Source organism: Lampris incognitus, chromosome 14, assembly GCF_029633865.1.
Source record: "Lampris incognitus isolate fLamInc1 chromosome 14, fLamInc1.hap2, whole genome shotgun sequence".
Classification (NCBI taxonomy): domain Eukaryota; kingdom Metazoa; phylum Chordata; class Actinopteri; order Lampriformes; family Lampridae; genus Lampris; species Lampris incognitus.
In genome coordinates, this window is record NC_079224.1 from 50,714,509 (window position 1) to 50,728,570 (window position 14,062).

At 49.0% G+C, this 14,062-nt stretch overlaps 1 protein-coding gene and 1 long non-coding RNA gene across 2 annotated transcripts in view; one reads left to right on the forward strand and one right to left on the reverse strand.

Moving 5' to 3' along the window:
* Positions 1–11,584, forward strand: part of riok1 (RIO kinase 1 (yeast)) — a 36,836-nt gene extending 25,252 nt beyond the window's left edge. The window contains exons 12-17 of the mRNA XM_056292777.1: positions 1,698–1,804; positions 1,899–1,964; positions 2,045–2,164; positions 2,276–2,329; positions 2,680–2,787; positions 9,135–11,584. Of these exons, the coding sequence (XP_056148752.1) occupies positions 1,698–1,804; positions 1,899–1,964; positions 2,045–2,164; positions 2,276–2,329; positions 2,680–2,787; positions 9,135–9,245 (566 nt within the window). The 3' untranslated portion in view covers positions 9,246–11,584. The remainder of the gene's footprint in view (positions 1–1,697; positions 1,805–1,898; positions 1,965–2,044; positions 2,165–2,275; positions 2,330–2,679; positions 2,788–9,134) is intronic.
* On the reverse strand, positions 11,089–13,361 carry LOC130123566 (uncharacterized). The gene is made up of 3 exons (XR_008811333.1): positions 13,346–13,361; positions 11,592–11,682; positions 11,089–11,131 (listed from the first exon to the last, which is right to left on the reverse strand). It is a non-coding gene; the product is annotated as an uncharacterized LOC130123566 (long non-coding RNA).
* Positions 13,362–14,062: the final 701 nt, after the last annotated feature.

Below are 14,062 nucleotides of genomic sequence, written 5' to 3' on the forward strand. Positions count from 1 at the left end.
AAATGCTTTCTGTAGCAAGAATACTAGCTAACGTTAGCTGTAGCCTAGCAACCACATGAACGTCGTCAGCTGGCGCGTGTGGCAGCGTCGACCGGCGCCCTCGCGTACACGCTTGCGCACGATTGGTTGAAGTGTTTAAATATCACAGCACCAGTCTTCATAATAAGAGTCGCGCTCAGTAAACCCGTTGATATCAAGTTTAACACATTTTTAAATTGCAGATGGTCAAAAAATCTCCCGGACTGGATTTGCTGCTGTCCGGGAGACTGGGGCCAATTCCGGGAGACTCCCGGCTAATCCGGGAGGGTTGGCAACCCTGGTGGTGATACCACTGCATTGTTTATAAGGGTGGCGTACCTGCAGTCACTGTATTGTTTATAAGGGTGGGGTACCTGCAGTCACTGTATTGTTTATAAGGGTGGGGACACCTGCAGTCACTGTATTGTTTATAAGGGTGGGGTACCTGCAGTCACTGTATTGTTTATAAGGGTGGGGTACCTGCAGCCACTGTATTGTTTATAAGGGTGGGGACACCTGCAGTCACTGTATTGTTTATAAGGGTGGGGGCACCTACAGTCACTGTATTGTTTAAAAGGGTGGGGGTACCTGCAGTCACTGTATTGTTTATAAGGGTGGGGGCACCTGCAGTCACCGTATTATTTATAAGGATGGGGCACCTACAGTCACTGCATTGTTTATAAGGGTGGGGTACCTGCAGTCACTGTATTGTTTATTCGGGTGGGGACACCTGCAGTCACTGTATTCTTATAAGGGTGGGGGTACCTGCAGTCACTGTATTGTTTATAAGGGTGGGGGTACCTGCAGTCACTGCATTGTTTATAAGGGTGGGGGTACCTACAGTCACTGCATTGTTTATAAGGATGGGACACCTGCAGTCAGGTGAGGCTAAAGAGGTCACTTAGATCAGTGTTTCCCAACCCAGTCCTCAAGGACCCCTATCCTGCAGATTTTCTTTGCAACCCTGAATAGGTACCCGTTTGTAGTTATTCAACCAATCAGCAATGAATTATGTCAGCTGTTGCACACCTTGCATAATTAAGTGCTGTGAGATGATTGGTTGAGTAAGTACAAGCAGGCCTAGCTATGCAGGGTTACAATGAACATCTGCAGGATAGGGGGTCCTTGAGGACTGGGTTGGGAAACACTGACTTAGATGATGGTGAAACGTTTCTGTCAGTAAACATTGTGTCCAGATGAACTGATTCACCTTCCTGTGTGTACTGCAGAGATGTGGGTTCAGAATAGTCCTGTGTACTTTACTGTAGCAGCTCTGTTCACGGTGAAAGGCTCAGCTCTGTCGGGAGATGTGTGGCTGCTTTCAACATTTTGAAGTTCTCGTTACGTTTGAAGTCTTTCTTTTCGTGACTTTCATGGAGGATTAAAAGGTTAAGGTTGAGTCTTGTGAGTGGAGCGTTGCATCATCAGTTAGATATGATGGACTGGTCACAGGCTTCTACTAACCCTCTCACCAACACTTTCAACTGGAAACCAGTTTTCTCCAGGAAAAAAACTCCGGTTGTATCTGTGGAAATTCCCTTCAAGGCGTTTGGAATCAGACAGAATGTCGTTTATTCGCCCTTTTCTATTCTGTTTAAGTGGAGCTCACCAGAGTTAATGCCTGTCCTGTCCTGTCCCGTCCCGTCTCATCCTGTCCTGTCCTCTCGGTCTTCCTGCAGACTTCTTTGCGAAGCGCGGTGTGGCGGTGATGACTGTCAGGGAGCTGTTTGACTTCGTCACCGACCCCTCCATCACCACCGACAACATCAACCAGTACTTAGAAAAGGTACTGATGTCATCTGGACATGACGTGTGTGTGTGTGTGTGTAAGACTAGAGGAACAGCGAGTGACAGAAGGTTTCTGGTTTGTTTTCATGCAGGCGATGGTTCTCGCCACTGAGCGGACGGCAGAGGAACGCTCAAACCAGGAGCGAGTGGATGAAGAGGTGAGGCCATGTTTCTGGAGAATGACACCGTGAATCTGTGTAAGACACATGGTTTGACCAGTGAGTTTCCCTCCCTGCAGGTGTTTAAAAAGGCCTACATCCCCAGAACACTGATGGAGGTCAGCCATTATGAACGGGACGTTGACACCATGACCAGCATGAAGACGCAGAAGAACTCGGTCAACTTTCAGGACGACAACGTAGGTTTCACCTTGGATCAGTTTTCATCACACTTCAGACAGAACTGCAGTGGAGTTCACTATGTGTAACGTTGTAGTAATCCAGTGAGCTGCTGTCCACGTGTGCTGTAGATCCTGTACCAGACGCTTACTGGGCTGAAGAAGGATCTGTCCGGAGTTCAAACGGTACGACTGCGTCACAGACAACAGTAATAATAATTATAACGACACACAATGATTACACCATCTCTCGTGTCTTGTGTCATTTCATGTTGTGTGGTTTTGTTGTATTTAGTGCATTACTCTTATTTGTTGTTTTTTATTTATTCATCGATACATGGGAGAGCCAGGACTCTTGCATTTCATTGTGTTTCTGTGCTTTGGAGTCTACACAACAAGAAACCTGAAGTCATCAGCTGGTTGACTGCTGATATGAGAAAGACATGTTCTGAACTATGTGAGTTATGACTGAGATGGACGGATAGACATGTTTAGAAGCCCAGAGTCCAGAAACAGCCCCTGTTTGTGACCTCTAGGTCCCCGCCCTGCTGGAGGCAGAGGAGGAGAGCTCCAGCTCAGAGGACGAGGAGGAAGAGTCTGTTGAGAAGCAGGAACATGGAGGGGAGCCCCGGATGGACAAAAAGGTGTTTGCTTTAATTGGTTTCATGTAGGTAATAAAGGTGACCTTGTGAGTCCTCACGGCTGGGTGACATCAGACTGCATCTACGTAGAGGACATGAGAAGTCCTTTTGTTGTGCGACTGGTCATCTGCACTGGCTGTAAAACCTGGACTTCACTTCTTGAGTTGTGACCATCTGTCAATGAAGCTGTGATCTGACCAATAGAAAAACAGCAGAGCTGCAGCAGTTAAAAGCCCCGCCCTAATCCCACCCCTAAACGTGTGTGAAGGAAAAATGCTGCAAATTAATAACAGCCTGGAAATCATTTTGGTGGTACACTGACTTCGCCATTCTAGGAAAGAAATAGCACTCGCGGGAGCTCTTACCCGCTCAGCCGAAGTTACATCGTGCGAGAACCGGCGGTCCGGGTGAGGCGTGGGAATGACCGAGGCACCGCTCTCCCTATTACAAGTCAGCGTATCATCAAAAGATGTTGAAGCTGTTATTTTACGGAGACCAAGTTACATGATGTTGCTTTAACACGGTCACTAGTTAAACAGAAAGACCTGCAAGAAAGCAGTCGCGTTGTTACTGCAGTCAGATGCTCCAGCTTAGACGGGCTGGCTGGGGGTTTAGTCCAGCTTAGACGGGGGTTTTAGTCCAGTCAGACGGGCTGGCTGGGGGTTTTAGTCCAGCTTAGACGGGGGTTTTAGTCCAGTCAGACGGGCTGGCTGGGGGTTTAGTCCAGCTTAGACGGGGGTTTTAGTCCAGTCAGACGGGCTGGCTGGGGGTTTTAGTCCAGCTTAGACGGGGGTTTTAGTCAAGTCAGACGGGCTGGCTGGGGGTTTAGTCCAGCTTAGACGGGGGTTTTAGTCAAGTCAGACGGGCTGGCTGGGGGTTTAGTCCAGCTTAGACGGGGGTTTTAGTCCAGTCAGACGGGCTGGCTGGGGGTTTAGTCCAGCTTAGACGGGGGTTTTAGTCAAGTCAGACGGGCTGGCTGGGGGTTTAGTCCAGCTTAGACGGGGGTTTTAGTCCAGTCAGACGGGCTGGCTGGGGGTTTAGTCCAGCTTAGACGGGGGTTTTAGTCCAGTCAGACGGGCTGGCTGGGGGTTTAGTCCAGCTTAGACGGGGGTTTTAGTCCAGTCAGACGGGCTGGCTGGGGGTTTTAGTCCAGCTTAGACGGGGGTTTTAGTCCAGTCAGACGGGCTGGCTGGGGGTTTAGTCCAGCTTAGACGGGGGTTTTAGTCCAGTCAGACGGGCTGGCTGGGGGTTTTAGTCCAGTCAGATGGGCTGGCTGGGGGTTTAGTCCAGCTTAGACGGGGGTTTTTGTCCAGTCAGACGGGCTGGCTGGGGGTTTAGTCCAGCTTAGACGGGGGTTTTAGTCAAGTCAGACGGGCTGGCTGGGGGTTTTAGTCCAGCTTAGACGGGGGTTTTAGTCCAGTCAGACGGGCTGGCTGGGGGTTTAGTCCAGTCAGACGGGCTGGCTGGGGGTTTAGTCCAGTCAGACGGGCTGGCTGGGGGTTTAGTCCAGTCAGACGGGCTGGCTGGGGGTTTAGTCCAGTCAGACGGGCTGGCTGGGGGTTTAGTCCAGTCAGACGGGCTGGCAGGGGGTTTTAGTCCAGTCAGACGGGCTGGCTGGGGGTTTAGTCCAGCTTAGACGGGGGTTTTAGTCAAGTCAGACGGGCTGGCTGGGGGTTTTAGTCCAGCTTAGACGGGGGTTTTAGTCCAGTCAGACGGGCTGGCTGGGGGTTTAGTCCAGCTTAGACGGGGGTTTTAGTCCAGTCAGACGGGCTGGCTGGGGGTTTAGTCCAGTCAGACGGGCTGGCTGGGGGTTTAGTCCAGTCAGACAGGCTGGCTGGGGGTTTTAGTCCAGTCAGACGGGCTGGCTGGGGGTTTTAGTCCAGTCAGACGGGCTGGCAGGGGGTTTTAGTCCAGTCAGACGGGCTGGCTGGGGGTTTAGTCCAGCTTAGATGGGGGTTTTAGTCCAGTCAGATGGGCTGGCTGGGGGTTTAGTCCAGCTTAGACGGGGGTTTTAGTCCAGTCAGACGGGCTGGCTGGGGGTTTAGTCCAGCTTAGACGGGGGTTTTAGTCCAGTCAGACGGGCTGGCTGGGGGTTTAGTCCAGTCAGACGGGCCGGCTGGGGGTTTAGTCCAGTCAGACGGGCCGGCAGGGGGTTTTAGTCCAGTCAGACGGGCCGGCAGGGGGTTTTAGTCCAGTCAGACGGGCCGGCAGGGGGTTTTAGTCCAGTCAGACGGGCCGGCTGGGGGTTTAGTCCAGTCAGACGGGCCGGCTGGGGGTTTAGTCTAGTCAGACGGGCCGGCTGGGGGTTTAGTCCAGTCAGACGGGCCGGCTGGGGGTTTAGTCCAGTCAGACGGGCCGGCTGGGGGTTTAGTCCAGTCAGACGGGCCGGCTGGGGGTTTAGTGCTGGCTGGTGGTTTAGTCCAGCTCAGACGGGCTGGCTGGGGGTTTAGTCCAGTCAGACGGGCTGGCTGGGGGTTTAGTCCAGCTCAGACGGGCTGGCAGGGGGTTTAGTCCAGTCAGACGGGCTGGCAGGGGGTTTAGTCCAGTCAGACGGGCTGGCAGGGGGTTTAGTCCAGTCAGACGGGCTGGCAGGGGGTTTAGTCCAGTCAGACGGGCTGGCAGGGGGTTTAGTCCAGTCAGACGGGCTGGCTGGGGGTTTAGTCCAGTCAGACGGGCTGGCAGGGGGTTTAGTCCAGTCAGACGGGCTGGCTGGGGGTTTAGTCCAGTCAGACGGGCTGGCTGGGGGTTTAGTCCAGTCAGACGGGCTGGCTGGGGGTTTAGTCCAGTCAGACGGGCTGGCTGGGGGTTTAGTCCAGTCAGACGGGCTGGCTGGGGGTTTAGTCCAGTCAGACGGGCTGGCTGGGGGTTTAGTCCAGTCAGACGGGCTGCCTGGGGGTTTAGTCCAGTCAGACGGGCTGCCTGGGGGTTTAGTCCAGTCAGACGGGCTGCCTGGGGGTTTAGTCCAGTCAGACGGGCTGCCTGGGGGTTTAGTCCAGTCAGACGGGCTGCCTGGGGGTTTAGTCCAGTCAGACGGGCTGCCTGGGGGTTTAGTCCAGTCAGACGGGCTGGCTGGGGGTTTAGTCCAGTCAGACGGGCTGGCTGGGGGTTTAGTCCAGTCAGACGGGCTGGCTGGGGGTTTAGTCCAGTCAGACGGGCTGGCTGGGGGTTTAGTCCAGTCAGACGGGCTGGCTGGGGGTTTAGTCCAGTCAGACGGGCTGGCTGGGTGTTTAGTCCAGTCAGACGGGCTGGCTGGGTGTTTAGTCCAGTCAGACGGGCTGGCTGGGTGTTTAGTCCAGTCAGACGGGCTGGCAGGGGGTTTGGTCCAGCTCAGACAGGCTGGCTGGGGGTTTAGTCCAGTCAGAATGCAGCTTATTGGTAAACAGCCTCTCAGAGCCAATTGAGGATGCCACAATACAACACAAACAACTTCATTAATCCCGCTAGGAGCAGTTTCTTACGACCTGCACGTTCTACACAGAACACCGTGTCATGCAAACCAACACATAAAGCAGCCGACAAATAACAACACTCCAGGGAGCTAAATGTGGAATAAAATCTGACTGCTGTTTCATCTACCCCCAGGTTGATCCCGACTTCATTGGTTAATTCTTTACTAGTTGTATTTGAGATGTTATGAGGAGAATTGATCATTGTCAAGTGAAAAAAATATATGATATCTCTCCAATGACTAATTAACTACTTTTTGGGAGTTTTTGATTACTACTTCTGGCCTCTGGCTTCGTGGGGTTGATACCTACTGTTTATTCTCTTACTCTGTCTCCTCTGTATTCTGATTTAACCTCTTCATTTGTTCTACTGTTCACCCTGTTCTGTGCTTAGTTCACTATTGCTAGATTCTCCAGTTTTCTGTCTCATACGACTCTTGTGTTAGTGGGCAGCCTCTAGTTCCTAGTCCGTTTACTAGCTTCAAGCTTAGCCTAGTTTAGCACTTAGCTCTATTGCATTTGCAGTCAAAGCAGCTTCATTAAAACGATGGTCTGTGGTGACTGTTCCATAGTTACAGATTGTCTCTACTAGAGAGACGTGTCCGTGTGTTAGACCAGCTTCTTTCAGCTAGGATTAACTTAGACATGACGGACACTCCAGATAGTCCTGGGCCTGACAGCAGACCCGCTATTGTTAGCACTAGCTCAGCCTCGTCGGCAGATGGGGTGGACTCTGTCTCTGTTTACCGGCGTGGAAGGCTCGCAAGAGCAAGCCACCGGTAGGGTGGCCTGGTCTGCAGTAATTCTCCCAACTGCAAACCGGTTTTTGCCACTCACCAGCCCTACCGGCCAGCGTGCTTCTCCCGCTCCTGTCGACACAGTAAAGCAACGCACGCTAGTGATAGGAGACTCCATTACCCACAATGTTAGATTAGCTTCGCCAGCCTTGGTTCACTGTTTACCCGGGGCGAGGGTCTCCGACATAGAGGATAATCTTAGGGTGCTGGCATCACGGAGGGAGAGTCAGGGAACCCAGGCACACAGCACCACTACTTTCAGCAACATTGTTATTCATGTCGGCACCAATAATGCTAGGATGAAGCAATCAGAGATCACAAAAGCCAGCCTAGTCAGAACGCTTGAGTTTGCCAGAAAGATGTGTCGGCATCGATTAATTGTCTCTGTTCCCTTACCTGTGAGGGGTAATGATGAGATGTACAGTAGGCTCACCTCAATGAACCACTGGCTGGCTCGTTACTGTAATGAGCAGGGATTCGACTTTGTCGGAAACTGTCCTTCTTTCTGGGGCCGCCCCTACCTGCTGAAAGCAGACGGCATTCACCCTACTGGGGACGGCGCTGCTTTTTTGTCTAGCAGTATAGTTAGCTGGCTTAGAGTACATGAGTCACCATCTTACAATGCTGTGATTGCAACTATTCCCCAATCCTCTGTGAATAGTACACATGGCCACTGTAACTAGTTAATGGTCACACCCATATTTGCATATGAAACTGGTGGCTGGTTTGGGTGGTTATACCACTGTGTTGTTTATAAGGGTGGGGTACCTGCAGTCAGGTGAGACTGAAGAGGTCCCTTAGATGATGATGAAACGTTTCTGTCAATAAACGTTGTGTCCAGATGAACTAATTCAACCTTCTGTGATCTTCTCACCTGGATCATTGAGCATGCATCAAGACATGTACTGTAGAGCGCTTCAGTTTTTGTCTCAATGAATTTACTAAGCACTGTTCTGCCGATGAGAGTATAGAGTATTGACTATTGTAATTGTTCTTTTCTCTCATGTCTTTCTCTCTCTGAATGGTGTCTTCCCCTGTCTTTTCTCACCTATATGTGAATGGTGTGATGTGAGTCTCCCCCCATGTGCACGTGCAGTCTGTCCTCCTCCCAGGTCTCCATGGTGATGGCGGTTGCCACCTGGATGCTGCTTGGCATCCTCCTCATCAATCTTATAAATCCATAGAATTTTGTTATGCTGTTTCACTGTTATATCCTTCCCTCATTCTGATGTGTGACTGTTTTCTCGTCTCTTCTCTCGTGTGTGTGAATGGTGTGATGCGAGTCTCCTGTGTGCATGTGTAGTCTTTCCTCCATGGTGATGCTGGTCACGTGGTCTCAAGTCTTGGGCTGTTCTGGTGGCATCTGGACACTGCTTGGCATCCTGCTCATCATGTTCTTCATATATCTTATAATCCCATTATAATTGTGTTATCCTCTTTCAGTGTTGTATTGTGTAAACACAACATCATTGCACGTTTTGCGTCTTGGGAGAGAAATCCTCCTCTTGCTCTCCCTGAGGTTTCTTCCTATTTTTTTCTGCCTGTTAAAGGTTTTTTAGGGAGTTGTTCTTTATCCGATGTGAGGGTCTAAGGACAGGATATTGTGTTACTGTAAAGCCCCCTAAGGCACGTGTAATGTGTGACATTGGGCTATACAAATAAAACTGACTTGACCTTAGTAAAATGGAGCAGTCCTGAAGGCCCTTATCTCAGACTGAGAAAGAGGAACACAGTCCTGATAGACGGGAGGTAAACGAGAGAATGGGGCGCAGATGTGGGACACACGGGGTCAACTAAAGTCAAAACCAGGGGCAGGAAGTGACATGACGACGGGTCAGTATTACAAAATAAAACAGGAATACGGGCATGGTGACAGCTGAGGAGTAAATAAAACAGGAAACTACAGAATTCTTGAGGTTATGTGCTGGATGAACTGGGACTGAAATGACAGAGGCTATGAGAGACTGACTGCCGAAAATGACTGACTGATCTAAACTAGGAGACAAAGGAAAATGACTGACTGAACAGACAGACACGTGGAATTGTAGGGGGCAGTGTTCTCCAGTGGGCATTCATCTCATACATTTTTTTATGTTTTTCTTTTTAGGAAAGAAAAAAATTGACCAAGGAAGCTCAGAGGGAAAAAAGAAAGAACAAATTGCCAAAACATGTCAAGAAACGCAAAGAGAAGGTTGCCAAGATGAAGAAAGGCAGATGAGAAACTGAGCAGACGGACTGTTGGTTTGGAGGAAGTGGGAACTTTTACTCCGCAGTGGGGGAATTAACTTAAATCACAGCTTCTGATAATGACCTGACTGAGGAACGTTTGTAATGATGGTGGGAAAGGGAAAGTTTTTGGGGGCGTTCTTCCTTCGTGGACAGACCGTCATTTTCCTTGGCTCCGAGTCGAACCAGATTTTCATCCCCACTAAACTGGACTGTCTGATCCAAGCTGTCATTACAACACACATTAAAGCTTCTGTCATGTGCTGTCATTTTTTTATTTTCAGTACAGTCTAATACCTGTATGAGTGGAACAGAGCAGAATGGACCAAATATCAAAACAAACGGCAGATAATCTGTTTATTAGCGTAGACCACGCATCCTAAAAACACCATTAAATAATCCACCACATGCTTCAGGAACATTTATCTGCCGTTTCATTTCATGTACGAAATACATGAAATGAAACAAAATATCGTTTCCCCCTGCCCACAGCAGTGCAACACAGACAAAAACACATCCAGAAACTACAAGAACACATATATCCAAACTACAAAAAAAAAACTACAAAAACACATCTAAAAAAAAAATTCCACTGTCCAAGAGAGCAAATGCCAGCCAGGATGACAGAACTGTCAGTCTGCATGGGCTAGCAGTTAGCTTAGCCTGCTCTGCTTCCGCGTCCTGTCAGGTCTGCATGGGCTAGCAGTTAGCTTAGCCTGCTCTGCTTCCGCGTCCTGTCAGGTCTGCATGGGCTAGCAGTTAGCTTAGCCTGCTCTGCTTCCGCGTCCTGTCAGGTCTGCATGGGCTAGCAGTTAGCTTAGCCTGCTCTGCTTCCGCGTCCTGTCAGGTCTGCATGGGCTAGCAGTTAGCTTAGCCTGCTCTGCTTCCGCGTCCTGTCAGACCACATAGGTGTTTCCTCTTCGGGTGCAGCTCCAGGCAGGGCCGTGGTCCCTGGGCCCACAGGATGCAGCAGACCAAGCTCTCCTAGCCGATCCAGCACCAGCTCTCCCAGCCATCAAACGAAGACACAAACTTAAACGCAGACGTGGACAGACACTGCATGGACAGTACTGGGTGAGGCCGCTGCAAACGTGAGTTCGCGCCGCTGTCTTCCCACACCGGAAGTGGAAATAACAGACTGACAGAATGATTAAAATAAGGAAAGACTAATATATAATTATATTATGGTCACTTTTAACTTTTTAATCCAATGACAAATAATACATTATAATACACAATAGACAACTTGACTGCAAGTGAACGGCAGCGTTCCCATTGAGATTCCGGTTTTCTTCCCTGAATGTCCAGCTGGGATGGTGCTTATTTGTTGTCTAACTGAATGTAAAGACTATTTGGCTCACCATGGAAATAGAAAACTTAAAAGCTTATTTAAAAATAAAATTGAACATTTGTTTTCCCTCTTATTTTGGAAAGACGACATGGATGTTTTTTGACCCAAAGGTTTGAAAACAAGAGAAACAATTCATGTGCAGCAAACCCTCAAACATGCAAAGAAGAAAAGCATCCAGCCAAAGAAATATGGAGCACCACCGTTAGTTGAAAAGGGACTGTAGGACAATGGCAGAACAAGATCTTCAGGTGGTGCATTCTAACCACCACCTTGCTGAGTATTGAGTAGCTCAGATCAACCCAACTCACACCCTATATCTTATAAATGCATGTAATGTTGTCCTGTTTTAGTGTTGTGTCCTTCTCGCACTCACGTGTGTTTTTTAACATGGCTGGTCACGTGGCTCAGGTCCTGGGCTGTTCTGGTGGCGTCTGGCCACTGCTTGGCATCCTGCTCATCATATTCTTCATATATTTTATAATTCCATTATAATTGTGTTATCCTCTTTCAATGTTGTATTGTGTAACCTGTGTAAACACAACATCATGTCATGTTGTGCATCTCGGGAGAGAGATCCTCCTCTGTTGCTCTCCCTGAGCTTTCTCCCTGTTAAAGGTTTTAGGGAGTTGCTCCTTATCTGATGTGAGGGTCTAAACTGACTTCTTTATAGAAGCCATTACAGGACAGTTCTTCCCAATTTCCCAGCTTCCCCTGATCCTGTGCCTTGGGTCATGTTCACCTCTACACATACGCTGCTTTATTCTTGGAATGTTTTCCTGTGTTCTGATGCATTTTGTGTGTTTTTGAATCGGATCTCATGTGGCACGCAGTGTGTGTTTTTATGTGACATGCTTTATGAATAAATGATGCACACATGATCTTCATAGGTGAGAGACGCCTGCAGCTAGTGCCAGTCTTTTTAATCTTCCACTATCAAGAGATGAAGACTGGAAAAACATGGAGCCAAAGTGTCATTAGAAGACTCACAAGTTGCAGTTCGGCTTCCTGTTGAAGCCTCTGAAGTTCCTCATGTTGTCCTGCAGACTTCACACTGGAAACAACTTGTTTCCAACCTGTGCTAAAAACATCGTAATATTAACATCAATTACACTGCTCAAAAAAATAAAGGGAACACCTAAAAACACAATATAGACCTCGATGAATGAAATATTTCAGCTGAAAATCTTTATTTATTAGACAGAGGAATGTGTTTAGAGCAAAATAACCTAAGAATGATCAATGGAAATCAAAATCATTAGCCCATTAAGGTCTGGATTCAGAATCATACTCAAAATCAAAGTGGAAAATGAGAACATAGGCTGATCCAACTTCTGTGGAAATTCTTCAAGACGATTCAAAATGAGGCTCAGTAGTGTGTGTGGCCTCCACGTGCCTGTATGCACTCCCTACAACGTCTGGGCATGCTCCTGATGAGACGACGGATGGTCTCCTGAGGGATCTCCTCCCAGACCTGGATCAGGGCATCGGTCAACTCCTGGACAGTCTGTGGTGCGACATCGCGTTGGCGGATGGTACGAGACATGATGTCCCAGAGGTGCTCGATTGGATTCAGGTCTGGGGAACGTGCAGGCCGGTCAATAGCATCAATGCCCTCGACATACAGGAACTGCTGACACACTCTGGCCACATGAGGACGAGCATTGTCATGCATGAGCAGGAACCCAGGGCCCACTGCACCAGCATATGGCTGACAATGGGTCTGAGGATCTCATCCCGGGACCTAATGGCAGTCATGGTACCTCTGGCTAGCACGTAGAGGTCTGTGCGGCCCTCCAAGGATATGCCTCCCCAGACCATCACTGACCCACCGCCAAACCGGTCATGCTGGAGGATGTTGCAGGCAGCAGAACGTTCTCCACAGCGTCTCCAGATTCTCTCACGTCTGTCACATGTGTTCAGTGTGAACCTGCTCTCATCTGTGAAGAGCACAGGGCGCCAATGGCCAATCTGCCAACCAAGATGTTCTCTGGCAAAGGTCAATCGGGCTGCACGGTGTTGGGCTGTGAGCACAGGCCCCAATTGTGGACGTCGGGCCCTCATACCATCCTCATGCATTCTGTTTCTCACTGTTTGAGCAGAAACCTACACATTAGTGGCCTGTTGAAGGTCGTTTTGTAGGGCTCCGGCAGTGCTCCTCCTGTTCCTCCTTGCACAAAGGACCAGATAGCGGTCCTGCTGCGGGGTTGTTGTCCTCCTGCGGCCCCCTCCACTGGCCTGTCTCCTGGTACCTCCTCCATGCTCTGGACACTGTGCTGGGAGACACATCAAATCTTGTTGCCACAGCACGCATTGATGTGCCATCCTGGATGAGCTGCACTACCTGAGCAACTTCTGTAGGTTGCAGATACCGCCTCATGCCACCTCTAGTGGTGAGGGTACTAGCAAAATGAAAAACTAACCAAAGATCAGCCAGAAAAGATGAGGACAGGCAAATGGTCTGTGGCTACCACCTGCAAATCCATTCCTTTTATAGGGGTTGTCTTGCAAATTGTCTAATTTCCACCAGGTGGAAATTAGACAATTTACCAACAGGTGAAATTGATTCACAAATCAGTGTTGCTTCCTAACTGGACAGGTTGATATCTCAAAAGTGTGATTGACTTGGAGCTACATTGCATTGCTTATGTGTTCCCTTTATTTTTTTGAGCAGTGTACAAGAAGAAGAATGAAAACAAAGAAGGCTGACGAATGTTTGGTTGCTCCATGCTAGCATGTCTTACCTCAGCCAGACAACTGAGTCTGTCCACAGCATGCACCACATTTCCACAGCCGCCAGCAGCAGGATTCACATCACCAACACCAGATCCTGACCATGTCCAGCTTCACTCCCAGTCTCTCCAGTTTGTGTTTGGAAGATGTCCACACAGAATGTGGAGCAGTAGGATCTTTTTTCCTGGATGAGAATCAAAGCTCCGCCCGAGAACAATCATGACGTCTCTCACTATCCTCAACCAAACATGAAAACAATGTATACCTGCAACTAAATGGTACCAACAAACCAGCAGCCCCCGCTAAACATGAATAAATCAAAATGTGTCATCATGCATTCTAAATGTCCAGGTATTCTAGGAGGCAGAAAACTGCTGCAGTACATTATCTGATCCTCCACCTGCTCACGTCCTAAATATTCAATCAAATTAAAGGACAACTTTATTCTCTGCAAACCCACACCTCTGAATAATGTTGGACATAATTTAGAATCAGACAGACAAGGTGTCTGTGAGGAGACATATCCTGGCTGATGAAGGTTAAGTGGACTTCAACACTGTAGTGGGACAATCAAAGAAGATTCAGTTTGTCGGTACTGAAGTGATCGGTCAGCTTTTTGTGTGTACGGTATTAATGGCTGCATGGGAGCAGGGTGGTGACCAGCAGTCCTGAGTTGCTCGAAATAACTCAGCTCCACACCCCAAACAAAGACACACCAGAGCCAGACA